Source organism: Achroia grisella, unplaced genomic scaffold (genome assembly GCF_030625045.1).
Source record: "Achroia grisella isolate CSIRO2021 unplaced genomic scaffold, CSIRO_AGI_Agris_v1 utg1576, whole genome shotgun sequence".
In the NCBI taxonomy this organism is placed as follows: Eukaryota; Metazoa; Arthropoda; class Insecta; order Lepidoptera; family Pyralidae; genus Achroia; species Achroia grisella.
The window spans coordinates 1,487,322-1,506,196 of NW_026712658.1; the positions used below are offsets into that span (position 1 = coordinate 1,487,322).

The 18,875-nt window shown below is 33.3% G+C and overlaps 3 protein-coding genes across 3 annotated transcripts; 1 reads left to right on the forward strand and 2 right to left on the reverse strand.

The window, feature by feature from the left end:
* Nucleotides 1–358: 358 nt before the first annotated feature.
* On the forward strand, nucleotides 359–8,211 carry LOC131841302 (THO complex subunit 3). The gene is made up of 7 exons (XM_059189625.1): nucleotides 359–848; nucleotides 1,359–1,485; nucleotides 2,120–2,255; nucleotides 5,893–5,996; nucleotides 6,313–6,474; nucleotides 6,976–7,076; nucleotides 7,909–8,211. The coding sequence occupies exons 1-7, from the start codon at nucleotides 641–643 to the stop codon at nucleotides 8,067–8,069; spliced, it is 999 nt and encodes a 332-aa protein (XP_059045608.1). The 5' UTR covers nucleotides 359–640; the 3' UTR covers nucleotides 8,070–8,211.
* Nucleotides 8,212–8,300: 89 nt separating this feature from the next.
* Nucleotides 8,301–18,376, reverse strand: LOC131841300 (NADPH-dependent diflavin oxidoreductase 1). Its single transcript, XM_059189623.1, has 7 exons — nucleotides 17,879–18,376; nucleotides 17,205–17,494; nucleotides 16,581–16,761; nucleotides 10,950–11,170; nucleotides 10,120–10,395; nucleotides 9,418–9,644; nucleotides 8,301–8,683 (listed from the first exon to the last, which is right to left on the reverse strand). The coding sequence occupies exons 1-7, from the start codon at nucleotides 18,261–18,263 to the stop codon at nucleotides 8,461–8,463; spliced, it is 1,803 nt and encodes a 600-aa protein (XP_059045606.1). The 5' UTR covers nucleotides 18,264–18,376; the 3' UTR covers nucleotides 8,301–8,460.
* Nucleotides 11,206–15,274, reverse strand: LOC131841301 (U3 small nucleolar ribonucleoprotein protein IMP4). The gene is made up of 6 exons (XM_059189624.1): nucleotides 14,855–15,274; nucleotides 14,231–14,393; nucleotides 13,442–13,574; nucleotides 13,047–13,185; nucleotides 12,375–12,496; nucleotides 11,206–12,029 (listed from the first exon to the last, which is right to left on the reverse strand). The coding sequence occupies exons 1-6, from the start codon at nucleotides 15,039–15,041 to the stop codon at nucleotides 11,841–11,843; spliced, it is 933 nt and encodes a 310-aa protein (XP_059045607.1). The 5' UTR covers nucleotides 15,042–15,274; the 3' UTR covers nucleotides 11,206–11,840.
* Nucleotides 18,377–18,875: the final 499 nt, after the last annotated feature.

Below are 18,875 nucleotides of genomic sequence, written 5' to 3' on the forward strand. Positions count from 1 at the left end.
GGTTGTTGTATCAAAATAGCTTTATTATTTTTCACTAAAATAAAGTATTTGTATAAAAACTGCCGTTTTTATAAATCAAATGGTTTATAGCTTAATACTGCAAAAAATTACTGTAAGTACGGAAAACCTCAAAAATGTATTTTTGTGTTGTATAATACATCGACAGTAAAGGATACGCTAGGAAAAATGTTGTGGAAATTTAAACCTTTAAAAGTAATATGTTAAAATAAAAAAATTATCATCAAAATAGTTATCGCAGGTCGCAGCACTAACCCGCTATAGGTGGATTTTTTAAATTTGACATATACATCTGTCAATTTAGTCTTCACTTTCTTGTCATTATCACACAGAGTACCGCTGTATCACAGATATACGTATTTTGTTTTGTTTGTGTATGCGGCATTGCGACCATCAACTAAATATTTTGATTACGTTAACTGAACTTCTTGCTCGTCTTATAATCTCGAATTTATATTATTTTCTATGAGTTTATATTAGTTGGTTTGTTCTCACTTACTAGCTTTTGCTTCCTCGCCGCCGAATGCCTGATATGTATTCCACCCTGCTTTTTGTTGTTATAGTCGCGGTTTTAATAAACATATAAAACAACATTGTCAATTTCTAGTATAAATTACTAATCATGAAAGAAGCAAAACAAACGCCTATAGAAGACCTAGCTGATTTAAGAACGTACTTTGCTTCTCATAATGTTATTAGAGAACACATAGCTCACAGTTCGAAGGTTCATTCTGTAGGCTGGTCCTGTGATGGTAAACGCCTTGCTTCAGGGTCATATGATAAAAGTGTTGTTACATTCACACTTGAAAGAAACAGACTGGTAAGTGAATAGTTTCATATTAGAGTTTAGGTTAGGTTAGTCCGCGTGGAATTTAACTTTATCTTTCTAAAATAAAAGTAGCTTAAGTTACTCCTTATTACATCACCTACTTGCTAAAGAAAGTCCCGTCAAAATCGGCCCAGCCATTTCAAAGATTATCCTAAATAAACAGACAGATAGACAAAAATTGTAAAATAAATTCTTTTTGTGTATGTACTGATTTATATTCATATGCATGTAGTAAAAAACGGTTATTTCAATATTACAAACAGACACTCTAAATTTATTTATATGTATAGATTAGTTTGTATTCATATAACTTTTTACTTAAAATTGTAAAGTGTTTAAAAAAAACAGCAGTACTTGCATATTTTTCTTATATGAAATTGTAATCCAAATTAGTAGCAATTAATATTAGTGAAATTGAATATTAATGGAAATTATTTCCATTTTATTCCACTCTTAAGGTTCAGACAATATATAGACATTGTATTTCATGAGTTTATCTTTAATATTAAAGTTATATTTAAATTGGGTTACACACTTAAACACACAGGATCAGTGGACCAATTGTGTTGGCATGCTTCGCACCCTGACTTATTAAGCACAGCTAGTGGCGACAAATCTGTTAGGATATGGGATACAAGGTAAATAATGTATACTATTATTATTACGAAGCATATAAATAATCTATAAAAGTTCTAAAAATCCATGATTATCAAAGAAAATAGAAATATAACAATTTCAGTTTCTTAGACAAACAGAGAATTCCAAAGAAATGGATTGAGACTAGTAACCATTGCTGACGAACATGAATGACTATACAAGATATATATAGATGACATCTTACTCAGATTGGCTTTGCTGTTTCCGTGGATCAGGGTTTTATGCCTTGAAACTCATCTTATTCTGCAATTTCAATACCTGATCTGACCCTACAACTAAAACAGCTTACAAAGCAAGCTGCTTGGCAAGACATAGATACCCATACAGAGGACTTTATGTGATCCATCCTGATGAATGGTGTTAAAGTATCCTATATACAATTTATAGTCTGTATCAATGCATAGAGTATGTTAACACTGTTAGTATCTATGATTATAAGAAAAAGTAAAAACTCAGCAGTTGTCCGCATAAATATGGTGTGTATTGAGTATGCTAGATACAATATAATTATTATTAAATTAGTTAGCAGAGTTTCAGCTTTTATTAAGGGGCTTAATATGGATTTTTGTGTTCACATTGAGTGACTAGTACTTAAATTAACATTATTTATTATAGATCCCACAAATGTGCAGCCACAATAGCAACAAAGGGTGAGAATATCAACATAGCATGGTCACCCAATGGGAGCACTATAGCTGTGGGGAACAAAGAGGACTTGGTCTCTTTCATTGACACAAAGACATATAAAGTGGTTTGTAATGTATATTAATTTTTAGTATCGGTTACATAACAGTATCACTTCTCTTCATCCTAAGGTTGCCTGGAAGAGATAGCTTTTTAGTCATAAGGCCGCTGTTGTTGCCTCTTTGTCTTGTTATTATAGCCCAAAAGCCCACGACGGCCAGACATACGTCATTTTAGTAAACGTGAAAGTTCTTGTATGTGTGACCCCAACACAGGTAAGAACGATCCCCAAACATGAAACCTGGATCGTGGTTCCTTTGGCAGGTAAATGTACGGCCAATATACGGTTTCAATGAGTCTGGTAGGATAAGGAACCAAGAAAACTGTCTGGCAATTTTAATAGTTCTCTCAATAATATATATAAAGTTCAGCTTTATTAAAATGACATAAGTTTATTTATAAAAAACAATGATACAGGAGCACAAAAACTACACATTACAGCGAAAATTAGAGGCACTGACGCCTACTGTTTCTACAGATTACTCATTATGGAAATATACGAAATCATTTAAAAGACCACAACAAACCAAGCCTCCCATAAGAACAGAAAACAATATCTGGGCTAGAACAAGTAGAGAAAAGGCCAATATTTTTGCCAAACACCTATCTGAGGTATTCATCCCGAATCACGTACCTAATGAGGGATTTGAGAACAATGTGAATTCAGTCCTAAACCAAGATCTACAATTAGACCTCCCACCAAAGCCTGTAACAGTACGAGAGCTTTGGAGGACCATAAAGTCTCTTAAAGATAAAAAGGCTCCTGGTTTTGATCTTCTCACCAAAGAAGTGCTATGCCAATTGCCAAGAAAAGCTGTAATTTTCCTAACCATTCTGTTTAATGGTATTATAAGAGTTCAGCACTTTCCAGAGCTATGGAAGGTCTCAACCATCACCATGATACACAAACCTGGAAAACCTTCTCAGGAAGCCGCATCCTATAGACCCATTAGCCTCCTTCCAATCTTGTCCAAGCTTTTTGAGAAGATACTTCTGCGAAGAATCCATTCTCAACTTGCACAAAAAAAAATTATTCCTGATCACCAGTTCGGTTTCCGGCATCAACATTCAACTGTGGAACAGGTTCACAGGGTCTGTGATAGAATTCGAATGACTCTCGAAAACAAAGAATACTGTTCGGCTGCTTTTCTTGACATACAGCAAGCGTTCGATCGGGTATGGCATGAGGGACTACTATATAAAATCAGGAATAACCTGTCACACAGTTATTACCTCCTACTACGATCTTACCTGCTACAAAGACTCTTTCAGGTAAGGGAATCTGGAGAAACATCATCATTCTATGAGATCAAAGCTGGAGTGCCACAGGGGTCAATTCTCGGTCCTATGTTATACCTCATATATACAGCGGACATTCCGGAAGTGAAAGGTGTCACTATAGCCACCTTTGCGGATGATACTGCATTGCTAGCTAGTAATAAAACACCTGACATGGCTTCAACCATTCTCCAGAATGGCCTGGATCACATCTATAGGTGGTTGCAAAGATGGAAAGTCAAGACCAGCATTACAAAATCTGTCCAAGTCACCTTTACTCTAAAACGTGGAAATTGTCCACCAGTAAGATTGGGAGATTATGCTCTACCACATAAGGACAATGTTAAGTATCTTGGAGTACACCTTGAACATATTAAAACCAAGAGAGAATGCTTAATGATTCGCTTTAAAAACCTTTACTGGCTTCGACCCATCGAAATACAAAACTGTCTATTGACAATAAACTACTGATTTATAAGTCCATTCTAAAACCTGTATGGACATACGGCTTACAACTTTGGGGAAGTGCGTCAAAGTCAAATGTTAACATCATTCAAAGGGCCCAAAATATTATACTGAGAACAATATCGGGTGTCCCTTGGTACATCACCAACAACGAAATTCACAAGGAACTTGGCGTACTGACAGTAAAGGAGGAGATCCTCAATTGTAAAGAAAAATATAAAAAGCGACTATGTGACCACCCGAATCAACTGGCTGCTCAATTACTACAAATACTTTACCCCAAGCGACTAAAAAGAAGCGACATTGTGTAATGTTTGCAGCATGCTTAAGGAGTAGATTCGCCCGCTGGGGTGGACACTCCATTCTTAGATCCCACACCCAAAAAATCTGCTCATAGTTCCGGGACTGATTGCAGATAAGAAAAGAAAAAAAAAAATTTTTTTAAAAAAGTATAGTTTAGGGGGGTCCGGCGGGGGGTTGGAACCACACTAAGGGTCTGGCAACGAGCAGAGCAAGTTATAATACTGTTACGAGCAATATGGGAAAAAATGGAGCATCTTAAAATAACGAATTTGATATGAAATTGTGTAGGCCGTTGTTACCCAATATATGGTTTCAATGAGTCTGGTAGTATAAGGAACCAAGAAAACTGTCTGGCAATTTAGGAAACTCAGTTTAATAGTTCTCTCAATAATATATATAAAGTTCAGCTTTATTAAAATGACGTAAGTTTATTTATAAAATAGTATAATTTAGGGGGGTCCGGCGGGGGGTTGGATACCACACTAAGGGTCTGGCAACGAGCAGAGCAAGTTATAATACTGTTTCGAGCAATATGTGAAAAAATGGAGCATCTTAAAATAACGAATTTGATATGAAATTGTGTAGGCCGTTGTTACCCAATATACCGTTTCAATGAGTCTGGTAGGATAAGGAACCAAGAAAACTGTCTGGCAATTTAGGAAACACAGTTTAATAGTTCTCTCAATAATATATATAAAGTTCAGCTTTATTAAAATGACGTAAGTTTATTTATAAAATAGTATAATTTAGGGGGTTCCGGCGGGGGGTTGGAACCACACTAAGGGTCTGGCAATGAGCAGAGCAAATTATAATACTGTTACGAGCAATATGTGAAAAAATGGAGCATCTTAAAATAACGAATTTGATATGAAATTGTATACACCGTTGTTACCCAATATACGGTTTCAATGAGTCTGGTAGGATAAGGAACCAAGAAAACTGTCTGGCAATTTAGGAAACTCAGTTTGAGAGAACTCGCAATAATAAAGTTCAGCTTTATTAAAATGACGTAAGTTTATTTATAAAATAGTATAATTTAGGGGGGTCGGAACCACACTAAGTGTCTGGCAATGAGCAGCGCAAGTTATAATAATGCTACGAACAATATATGAAAATATGGAGCTTTTTAAAATAACGAATTTGATATGAAATTTTTTACACCTTTGTTACCTGTTTCCTGCCAAAGGAACCACGATATCCAGGTTTCATGTTTGGGGATCGTTTTTACCTGTGTTGGGGTCACACATACAAGAACTTTCACGTTTACTAAAATGACGTATGTCTGGCCGTCGTGGGCTCTTGCTCTACTAGTATTTATATCATTTTAAACATAATTGTGTAGTTTCATTCATAATTAAATAACATAATTAAAACAGATTCTCTGTAAAGTATCAGAGAAAAATGTTGTTATGATAAGACAAAGTATTTCAAAAACTGAACATGAGGTGAATGTAATTTTTTAACAGACATACAATTAAAGTGTCACTGTACACTGTCTGTAATGAAATGTATATAAGAAAATAAATATATTTTTTCCTTTATGATCATGAAAACCATAAATGAAAAACTGACATTTCAAATATGTTTTCTATTTATAGGTTGTCGAAGAGCAATTCAACTTTGAAGTAAATGAAATCTCATGGAATAACACATCAGATCTCTTCTATTTGACTAATGGACTTGGCTGTGTTCATATATTGACGTAAGAAATATATTATCATATGTAATGTTTAATTGTATATTAGTAAGCTGTTTTTGTCATCAAAAAGCCTTTATAAACATAAAAATACAAATAAAATCTACAATATATTAAACGTATCAATATCTATTGTTGTAGGTACCTGGTACATAGTAAAATCACAGTAAATTGGATATGCTGCATATTTCCATTTAACTAAATAATTCAATACGATCATAGACTATTCTTTATATATTCCTGTACTCTCTTACTCATGTATTTTGCATAATAATATCCCTATTGGACTATTTTTTTTTTCATTTTATTTCCAATGTTTCAGTTATCCATCGTTGGAACTGCAAACTGTTTTGAAGGCGCATCCAGGCACGTGTATCTGCATCGAGCACGACCCCACTGGTCGGTATTTTGCAACAGGCTCAGCGGACGCGCTTGTCTCTTTATGGGATGTCAACGAGCTTGCATGCTTAAGAGTTTTTTCAAGGTTTGTTATGTGAATTTATCATCAACTTAATTTATTACCTGGAGAGCATTTACTACCTCTATACAAGAATTGTTTATTTTGAAAATCATCATCATATGCTTCTTCGTTATCCCATTTATTTAGGGCTGGTGTAATATTTATGTCTTCCATTTATACCTGTTCTCAGTTATCTCGTTACTTACTTCCCTTCTTATCATCTTTCACACAGTCCATCCATCTCCTCTTCGACCTTTCCTTTTCCAAAATATAATTAAAGAATCTGGTTTAAACTCATAGTGTTCATAAATAGTGAGATCCTGTATTGACATTTATTCAATTTAAAATACAAATATTTAAATGTACAAGCTGTACTGTTAAAAGTAAAGAATACACAAACTGTACTCAAAAACCTAAGTTGTGGACTTAGGTCACACATAATATATAACTAAAATAATCTGGTGATAAATAGGAAAATATTAATATTTATAACCACTGCTTTGAACATAAAAAATAACGTTAAAGGTTAGAATGGCCGGTGCGTACACTATCGTTTAGTTTCGATGGTCGTCTGCTAGCATCAGGAAGCGAAGATCACATAATAGACATTGGAGACACAGAGACGGGTATGTAGAAGAAATTATTTAAAATTTTACTAATATATTTATTTATTTTATTTATTATTCTTTATTGCACCATAATAACAAAAAACAAATATACAAAAGAAAACAATATTTACTATATGGGTACGCTTATGCGATCTCTTCCAGACAACCGTTGGGTAAGTAGGAGAAAAGTAATATATCTAATTTAACCCATATAGATATACTAATAATATCTTGATCTCTCTAGTAATATTATCTAACACACTTGTTTGTCATTTATAATAATATATAATAGAAATAAAATTGGAGTGTCTGTTTGTAATATTGAAATAAGCGTTTTTTACTACATGCATATAGATACGGTACATACACCAAAATAACATTTCTTACTATTTTTGTCTGTCTGTTTGTTCCGGCTAATCTCTGAAATGGCTGAACCGATTTTGACGGGACTTTTTTTACAAGGTAGCTGATGTAATAAAGAGTAACTTAGGTTACTTTTATTTTAGAAAAATAAAGTTAAGTTCCACGCGGACGAAGTCGCGGGTAGTAATAAATATATTGCTAGCGTTTGTTTGTTCATGCAACATTAATTTTAATGTTCGTCCAGTTTTTTTTATTAGTCAATTCATTCATAAATATTGTAAATAGCGGAATTAAGAACTCTCTCTCTAAATTTTAGAAATTTGCGGATTTAAAAGGAAATATAACAACCATATTACATATTTAACATAAACAAATTAGGTTTCGGTTAATTTATTATTGGTATCGTAAGTCATAACCATACCGAACGTCCAAATTTGTGCCAGAGTTAGAACTAATTTTAAATTTTTTATATGACATTAATTTTTAGGAGAGAAAGTAGCCGAGATACCGGTGTTAGCGTCGACATTCACAGTGGCGTGGCATCCGTCCCGTTACCTGGTGGCCTTTGCGTGCGAAGATAAGGAGCTACCAGAGAGGAAGAGGGATGCTGGAAATCTTAAACTGTGGGGATTACCCAATAACAGCTAGACAAAACTTCCTGGGTATTGTTATGGTGAAATCAATCCATGTGGTCTATGTTATTATAAATTTACTACATACTTATAAAAACTGCTACACGGTCTTTACTAGTAAAATTACATGAAACTATTAATTAAAAACTAATTTAAAACATTAAAATTGTTTTCATCTGACTTAGGTTTTGCTTACCTAAATATTCTTTTACTATTAAATTCCCGGTAACATTACTTTTTTATTTAAATTTTGCTTTATTTTCCAATGAAACATCTGTCTATGATATGTCTATTTTTGGAATCTAAAGTATTACATTAATTTCATATTATTAAATAGTTTATTAAATAATATTAATTTAATTTAATTTAACTATATTTATTTCCTAGAAGTTCACTGCATTCATTAATCACCAAGTTTCACATTGAAATCGCCCATCTTGCTCCATATTCTTCAACATTTTCTTGGCATCATCATTATGAAGGCCGCCAGATTCAAAAACTAATAAAAGAGCTTCGCGCACATTGTCAGGCATACTTTTAGCATTACCAGATATATATATACTAGCTTTGTTCGTATCTATAAAGCGCCATAAGTCTTTTTTGTGTTCCATTATTTTGTGTTGCACATATCTGTAAAGATTAAAAGATGTATATGAATAAATGGATTTACCATTTATCCTTCGATCGAATCGGGTACGATTGTCACTAGGCTGTTGTTATATTCTGAATACCACGGAGTAACAAGTCGTGGGTTAAGTTAGTTAACAACTATAATTCTAGGCCTGACTACCCTAAAGGCAATAGCAAACTATTGGCATTGTAATTACTGGCGTGTCTAGCTCTTGATAAGCATATTTAAAGCCAACATGGCACAGGCAGTTACATTTCCACCCAACCATGACCATTTTAAGCAAATAGATCCTGCACTCTAACAAAACAGGACCATATTTTAGGAGGCAGGTTAAAGCATTTGACTCAACCCTTTTTTATATCATGTGGAAAAATGTTCAAATGAACGTCTACCTGGCAGAGGGACGAGTATGTTCTTACTTACCTATTAAAAAACTATATGGTGTACCTACGACCGCTATTCCCGGAGTCGTGAAGTCGCGTTAGCAATCTACCGCGACTCTGGTGGCATTGGCCTGCCTTGTAGATGGTTTAGGGCGGACCTCGTATCGTTGTTAGGAAGACCTATTTCGCCCTACTCAATTATGGAAACGTGGGGGTAGACGCTCACGCCTCCGATGCCATTTAAATGGGGCACAGCCTATTGCCGGCTAGTTAGGTGACAGTTGACACATCCCATCAGAAGTGTTATACGTTTATTTTTAACAGTTGTTTTAAAACTATATTATACTAACATTTTATCGTCATGGTCTCTTGAGAATGCGCAGTACAAACTTAATTTTCCGTCAGCTGCCCACTTTTCTAATTCATTCTTGCAGTGATAATCTTTGTTTTTGTATCGACAGCCAAAGAAAAGGTGTACTGCGTGTTTACTGAGTGTATTTTGTACATCGCGTTCTTGTATCAAACTTCTGAAAGGTGCTAGTCCTGTGCCCGGGCCAATTAATATATTTGGTATATTCTGTAATAAATAAAAATATCTTAATAAAGACGCCCGTTTCATTGCTACCGGCGCCGATATCCATAGACAGCATCACATACATAACGTCATTATGTGAAAGCCTGCTTCCTATTCTTGTCAAGTATTCGGCCTTTATAATTTCATACCCATATCTCAGGTTTCCAACTGAAGAACATTTTATTATAAAACAAGCTACTTGCGGCAGAAAGTAATGAGACAATACCCACAGACAACTTAGTTCTGAGTGTAGCTCGGTTTGGCAGACCGTTTCTATTACTCCTATGCATAAATTCAATGACTCAATAACGCTCGATTAAATAATAATCATCTTTATTTGTATCAAATAATAAACGATTAGGTACAATTGCTGCTTATAATAAAATTAAGGTGTATTAATCGAGACAAAATTGTTTATACCTCAAGAGAGGGCAGTGAATTTATATCCTCTGCTATTCCATAATAAGCTTATACATACCTTGTCATTGGGAAACGTAAAGGTCCCTTTCTTAATCCAAGCATAAACTTTATCTCCTACATTTAATCCGGCCAGCCAGTTGGAACACAAACCATGACGTACCTTTTTCATGTTTGTGTAATATTTAACAACAGCTATTAGTATATCTACATTACGTCCACTGCTAGGGAGGCAGCTGCTGGCAATTGAGAATGAGCGAGGTTTTATTGTGGAGAATAACTCGAATATTGTGTCTATTGTCAATCCAGAGGCTGATCTATGGAAATCGTGTAGAACCTGCCAAAAATAAAAGGACTTTAAAGCGTGTGCAAAAATTTTGAACCTAATAGGCATAAACACATAAACATTTTGATGAAATTAATATTATTTAATTTTTAAAGTGCGGAATCCTCAATTTGTGTTTCTAAAATAAATCTTTGTATATGTGTAAAGATTGTAACACATTCATAAACTGTTTAATTGGAAATCCACTATGTCTATTTATTTATTGGCATACGACTTATTTTGAATTTTATGTACCATATACATATATTGTATAACGGCAACATGACAATGTACTAGTTCGTAAATAAATTGTAGGTACATAGCCTAGCCTATGGCCGGCTTCGTGATAGTCCACACAAAAATTACATTAAAGATCCGTTTATTCTTTTATAGGACATGAAGTGGTAACAAAGACACTTCAAATCATAATATTAATATGTATTTACAAAATAACATTTATCTTAGATTATCAGTTGTTTAGTTCCTATAAGACAAGCTCAGCATTGTTTGGGACTTGATAGTGTTGTGTCATATTCTGGTTATTTATTTATACATTTATAGGGCACCTCAAGTATTGTCCTCTTCGGTCTTCTACTATAGTTAAGCCAATCTTCCTGTCCCTGGGGAGAGCCAAGATCCTTACATTTGTCCTTTTCTAATTTATCATTTGATACTAGTGCTAGAAGAGAGAAGACATACTGCGTAGGAAATGCCCGTAGATCCCAATACTGTTCAGCAATGTCGTACAATGTTAGTGGAATACGAAGGAATTCTGGAACTGGCATGTCTGCAAAAAATGTATCTACATTTAGACTTATATCACCTAAGACTAAAAATGAATATGTACTTAATTATAATTGAGTAGGGCACCTACAAATTTTCTGGTTGTGCAAATACAGTGATTGGTGTTGCCCTCATGGAAATGAAATTTATTCTTAATATAATCAGGAGAATTTGGATCGTATAGAATGGAATAGAGTACAAAGCATACGTATATTCCTACGATAGCTGATAGGTAGCCATTTAAGCTGTGAACGATAAGAAGAGATATGATCGGATTTGTAGAGATTAAAAATAAATAAATAAATTTATGTCCTGCTGTGAGCATCATCATTATTGTGTTGTGATGTGCGATTGTAATAAATATTATTCTATTCTATTTCTTTATGTATAATATATTTGTCGTGACGTAGGGAGAGAAGTCCATTTGTATTAAGGTGTTACGTTAAAAAAAGGCAAAGGAAATGTGGGTCAACTTACAGGCTAAAGAAATCTAAAATAATATATTCTAATTATAAGTTATCAACAATTCATTCTTATATTTATTTATTATTTTTATCCTTCCATTATGGTTTATAGATTACATTACATGCAGATGTTGTCTTGGGTACCAAACAGTTATAGGAATAATATTGGAATGTTAAATAAAATACATTTTAATATGTACAAATATATATTTATTCATCTTCCTGTTGCCAGCCGTCGTCGTCGCTCAAGAAGCGACGTTTCGCGGCTGTGTTCATATAAGGACGCAGCGCCCACTCCGTGTCTGCCGCGTCTAGGGCCTCCAGCGTGCCCAATTTTATCTCGTACAGCTTCATTTGGAAACGGGGACCGATCTCTGATAAGTTGATATCTTTTCCTTTCTAAAAAAAAAATAACTTTTATTCTTTTTAGTGCTCTAATAATAATAGTCATGTCAGTGACAAAGTAGAATAAAGGATAAAACAAATTACAGAAGTAATAAACATAGTAGAGCAATGCAATTGCAAATGATACTGTCTTAGCTCCTATTGTATTTGTTAGGATTGTAATTTATTACACATTTATATAATTATTGATTTATAATGACTTTCGATATTTTCATTTATATACAGACAGAGCAACTTCAATTAGTTGGCAACTTTCTACTTCCCGGCTCTTTCCTTTGGGAGTTATTCCGATCTTATAAAAAAAATATAGATACATAAATAAAAAAATATTATACTTGCCTTCCTGTATGTGTGTTGTCTGAAGCAAACATAGTCATCATGATTTGCGAATGTGATCACACGCTTTGAGTCTGGCTTAGGCACTGGGAATAGGTATTTAAGTATACTCATTGTCCTTAAACCTGAAAAATTAAAGTTTTTATAATATTAAATTTTTAAAACAGTGCCAATGATTTAAAGTCTAAACTACTGTGTCATCGTGATTTAATGGTGTAGCACCCTGACTGACAACCAATAAATTGTGAGTTCAAATCTGTAAACACGATAAATTTTCGTGTTTAGTTATTTCGTTTTTATTGTGTGTTAATCTTGGTTTAAATGTTCCATCTCTGCAGAAATAAAAAATCAAATAAACCAAAAAATAATCCAAGAGATGACGGTAGGCTTATTTCACATTGGACGTGTCAAGTATTGTTATCACCACACCATCTGGAATAACTGTTTAGCGCCTCACGTGAAAAACAAGTAAAACAACTTCTCATGCATGAGGAATTAGGAGACCGCCGCCCATCTCAATTTTTGAGACATTTACAAAGTCTCGCAGGACCCAACGTTCCAGAAGACTGCATCAAGACTATCTGGACAAGCAGACTACCACACAGCGTACAAACGGTGATAGCCGCTCAACCCACAGCGTAGCTGTATCATCCGCTTCAGTTCCATCATATTTACCTAGTTCAGATTTGAAGTTGTGGAATACTAGATGAGGGTATTGTTCGCTCATAGGTCCGATATCTGGAATATCATGCCTCATCACAACACCAGACAGGGTGAATGAAGCTGTTGGACCATGTGGTAAGTGGCATATCACCTGAAACATACCAATATATTTTCACTGGGTAATCCCACAAAGTACCATTTGGCATGGAGATTAGAGGCCTATGACAAATTATAATAAGTGTTAAATCCTGTTACAGAAGTCAAGGATAAATGATGTGAAAGAGATGTCTTGATTTTATAGCAATATATTCAGATTTAATAACTATTTACCAATGTTGAAACATATTTCTCAGTCACAAAACTTACTTAAACAACACAGTGTCTTTATATACTAAACATGAACATACCAAACTATCTGGTACTCCTCTATGTTCATGCACCACAATAAAGTCAGTGACTTCATTAGCTCTACAAGCATGTATCAATTGTGACATCTCATAACCACCTCGATTCATACGCTGACTGTTTGGGAATATTAATCTGAAATAAAGAAACATTGACAGTACTTTGCAGTTAACAAACTGAAACATTTGGAAAGTATATATTGCACTAGTGTGAATAAACATAGTGAATAGTGGAACAAATTTTATCAATCTTCAAACAAAATTCCTTACAGAGTACTTAAAGTACTAAATAATTTAGTTAAATACATTTTATATTATTATTATATTAATTTAAATGTACTTAACTAAATTATTTAGTACTTTACACACTAATTTATTACAACCACAGATTGCCAAACATATGATTTCACATCTATTAATTATCAGATTGTTATTAAGGAAAAATATAAGCTAAGGGGGAGAGGGGAACACCAAGGCACAGTTACATCAAGCAAATTAAGGACGAATTTGAACTGGTGTTGAAACAACACTTAAATGGAATGATGGAAGATTGTGTCAAGTCTCAAAAGCTTTATTGAATGCATATAAAATTAAATTAGATAAGCGTTTGCGCGCAACTTAAATATGTCAAGTCTCAAGCAGACTGTGTCAACTGTGGACCCCTTTAACTTATAAATTGATGAATAAGTGTTTATTTTATTCATTACAAGTAGCTATTCAATGTGTTTATTTTAAGGTTTACATTTTATACATAATTATTTTAAAATATAGAATAAATATATCTGCATGTACCTTAGTTCTTTTACAAACATTTTGAGCCTAGCACTAGGTTCTCTAGATGTAGTGATCATAATTTTTGGATCTTCAACTCCAGCATATCTATATTCATCATCCTGTGAGTTAAGTGTATTGGTGCCACCACTGAAGCCACCAATTACAGCAGCCCGCTCTGGCCCTATAATGAAGATTATTGCAGATAACATATAATGTACTATGGACTCTATAGTGTCCTCCTACCCTCTCATAATGTGAACATATACTATGTAAAAAATTGTTAACTAGTATCTAAAGAAGTACTCCGACCACCTATGGAAAGTGGTAACTGTGGTTTGTATACACAATTGCTATTTGGACAATACAAAATCTATTAAAAAACCTGTGACAGTTCTATATTAGTTGTGATATTACTAAATCCTTGACGATAAACTTGAAGAATGTTTATTGCTCTATTACAGTATGCAACCTTAAGACAGCTGAAATTACTGAGACCATCTTTCTCCATCTATTCAGAAAGAGAAAAATGGATAATATAAATAATAAAAGTATTTGTGTTATTAAGAGACGAATGAAAGTCATCCATAAGGATAAAGTACTAAAACAATATCAAAATTCTAGGTTATGTTGTATGTTACTAACCTTTATCTTCATATTCAATTTTTTTCTGTAAAGCAAGGGCTTCTTTTCTTAAATCACCGTGTATAGGAATGTTTTCTTCTAAACTTCTTTTCAATTGGTCCTTTTTAGCTTGAATACTTTTTTGTTTATCTTCCACTGACTTTCTGTATAAATATTCGCGACGCAAACGCGCCTGTCGTCGTAACATTATTATTTTTGTAAAATGTTTAACATTCAAGGACCTTAATATTCAAGTATTATATCGCAACATGCTTTATTGTACATATTGAAAACATAAACAAAATACATGTGGTCGAAGAAGTGTTCTTCATGTACGTTTTTTTGTTACATTTTATGGCTTTGGATAAATTGCCATAAGCTTATTATCAGTATTGCCAGTAAAAATTAGAATAAAGGACGATAGTTAATAGGAAAGCACAGGACCGCTATAAAACATGATACACATATTTTTATCAAAAAAGTGTATATAAATATTTATTGTTTTTGTCGATTCTTGATAAAAGTCATGTTGTAACTTTTCCACATACAACTTGAAAAGTCAAGGAGATATAAACTTCTGTGATCGTATACAAAGTTATGAACATAAACCATATTGAACGCTTTGTAATTAAAGATGTTTTGTATAAAATCGAAACTTGACAATTTAATCTATCTAAAATTATACAAATTGCAACATAGTTACAAAATAAATATGTACTTTACGAGAAAACCCTGGATTGTCCCATGTTTCTCTTTAGGTATTTAAACAATAAGAAATTACGATGCTTTGAACTCATTGCAATTCTAAAAGCATCAAAATACGCTGCAGTTTTGAATTGGCACAAAGCGTGATCTGTTCTGACAGTAAGAGCGCAACTCAACATTCGGGTCGATGCGCATTTCGGTACAAAGGTGTTTCGATAGCTTTTACTCGCTCAGATTTATAAGTTTTGTTTCCGCAACAACTTTGTAAAATTGCAAGGGATTCCTGCACGTATTGGTATAAAGGAGAACGAAGTTAGCGACAATGTAAAACTAGAGCTTTTTTTATTAAATGTTTTACCTACCTGGAAATTTCTCATCAGGCAAATAATTACCAATACTAGAGCTTGCCAAGTGTTGCCTAAATAATAAAAATATTCCAGCTACAACGGAAAGAAACTTTGATGAGAGTTTAAAAATGAAAGGTAACTAGAAAATGCCTAATGGCATCACAAATTGCCGGAGCCAACAGAACAGAAAAGAAATGAAAAGTATTTGGTACAAAACAATCTAGTGTAATAATAGTAATCTAATTTAATAGATTAAACTGATGTTATTATTTAGAATCTGACCCAGTCAAGAAACCGGATATTTAATGAAAAAAGAAAATTTAACTCATGGTGTTGTATGTAAAAAAATCGAAGATATCCAGTACCTATTAATGGATTGTGATAGGAATTGAGCAGAGAGAGAACTATTAATAAATAATTAATAATATTAATTTTAACACATCTTAATTAAATTGATATCTTAGTGTCCACAGATAAATCTTTACACTAACTATATTTATGGTAAAAACTAGGAACAATGTATCCTTAAGAAAAAACTGGGTTTTTATGTGACATTAATTTTATGAGTGTGTAGTTAATCCAAAAACAGATTTGATAGCCATTTGATAGATAGATACTACTAATTTCCATAAGATTTTTAAATTTACAGAATATCTGCATAAATTTTACAGATAAAGGAATATTTTTTGGCTTACCTTCGTGAAGTTCTTCTAATAACAATCTGTAATTAGGTTGTAAGTCAATTCCATGAGATTTAAAAATATTGAAAAGGTCATCTATGTCCTCCTTGCTATTCCGTGGTCTTATGCAGAAGACATCACCTGGTGCATAGTTCAATGTACTACCAACTGTATTGAAAGTCATTAATCTCACATCCTGAAAAATATTTTTTTGAATAAGGTATTTATTTTTAAAAAAAAATTCTTTCAAGTAACACAACACACAAATTGGTCTGCTATAAAGCTGATACCCCACACTACTAGGTATGTACTCACTACTCAGGGAGTAGAGAGTACAACCCATACCTCCATGCTAACATAATTTAGAAATAAATGATTCGTAAATAAATTGACTGCATATAAAGTTCAGAATACTGTTATATACATAAATAACATTCAGAGTTTGATATAAGTATCAATTAAATTACAAATGTGATGTCTGTGGTGTAATTATATAGTCAATAATTGCCACTACCATCAGGAGCAGCATCTGATTTTTACCATTCCAGTTACATACAAAAAAAAAACTATGCAAGTGACCTAAGAAGACTCATAGTAACAAAGTTTGGAGGAAATTAAAAATTCCAAATAAGTACCTACTTGAAAATGAGATTCATCAGTGGTTCTAACATTACTTTCCAATTCGAAGAGTGTACTGTCCAAAAATTTGTCCCTATTCCCTTTAGCATAGTATATGTCTTCATTCATACTATGTGTTAACAATGTGTGGTCATCCTTTATTAGACTGGCTTTCCATCTTGGTACAAACTTGATATCTAGGTTGTCTGTCTGTATGTTTGGATAGTATTCTTTGAGAATTGAGTAAAAGTTTTCCATCCAAGGTATTATTATAGCATCATGACCCAAGTCATGTTGATAATCACAAAGACCTGAAAAGGTTTATGCCATTAAATATGATTTTATTAAGTTATTTATTATAAATAATAATATATTGTTCAAATGCTTAGAATATGCTGTTGTAGAAAATTTATATATAAAATCACATTTACTCATATTTCATTTGGAATATTTATTTAAAAACTGTGGCCAGTGTTGTGCAATATTATTTAATAACTGGCCAGTATTATTCAAACTACTAGTATGAAAATTGTTGTGTTAATGAATATTGTTGCTGTTATATGAAATTTGTAATTTAATAAATTTTGGTAAATATATTTGAGTGCCTAACCTAAGTTGCACTATGATCAGATAGTTTACAATAAGATTGTTCTAAAATATTCATCATAGGTCCTTTAATGTACATGTAAACAAACCTATATCAAGTAACGGTGTTGCTCCTAATTGCATTAAACGTTTATGGAGCTTTTTACCAACAAAATTGAACTTGGAATATGAGGAATCCCCCAAGCCTAAAACTCCATATTTGAGATTTAATAAAGAATTTGATGGTAAATTTTTCCTTAATAAAAACTTCCAAAACCTTTTCATATTATCAGGCTCTTCGCCTTGACCAGTTGTGGCGCATATAAATATAGCAAATTTCTCATGTATAAGCTTTGAAATAGGGTAATCATCCATGGCTTGGACTGGACCTCGAAAACCTAATACTTTTAGTGACCTCCATATTCTTTCTGCTATTTCTTGAGCAGTGAAAGTCTGAGTTGCGTAAAGAACGAGAATTCTCCCAGTGTCACTCATGTTGATTAAATGTTTTTATTATTAATATCTATATTATGAATTGTTCAAGCAACCATCCGATCAAGAATATACTACTCAAGAGCATCCGATCAAAATAAGAAAAAAGAGTAAGAAACATCTGTCAATGAATGAACTGTCAAAACTGTCAGTATTGACAGTTCACCATAGTGAAAGAGTAAATGACACCAAAGACAATGGCTTTCCTATAAGGATAAATAAAACAAAAAAAAAAGTGAAATAGTGCTGCACAGTGTTGCTAGGTCCTATTAATTTGAGACGTCACAGATATGAGAATATCACAGTTACCAGCCTTAAAACAGTAACTACACTTCTTTCCATCTTCAATGCGGTATAGTTTTATGCATAATAGTTAGCGACACGGATCGATCAATTTAGTAGTCTTGGGTATAATAGTTCGTGACTGGATCGTTAAATTTAGTGTACATCTTTCGTGTGAACTAGTTCTTCTTTAATTTTGTTTGTTCCCAACTAGAGTCCGAAACTAGCAGTAGGGTGGTCCATCTATGCTATGCTTATCAGTATTAGTTTCCGCAAATGTTAGTTACTGTTTATTTTATCAAACGTACTAAAGCGCGAAAGATCTGTTATTAG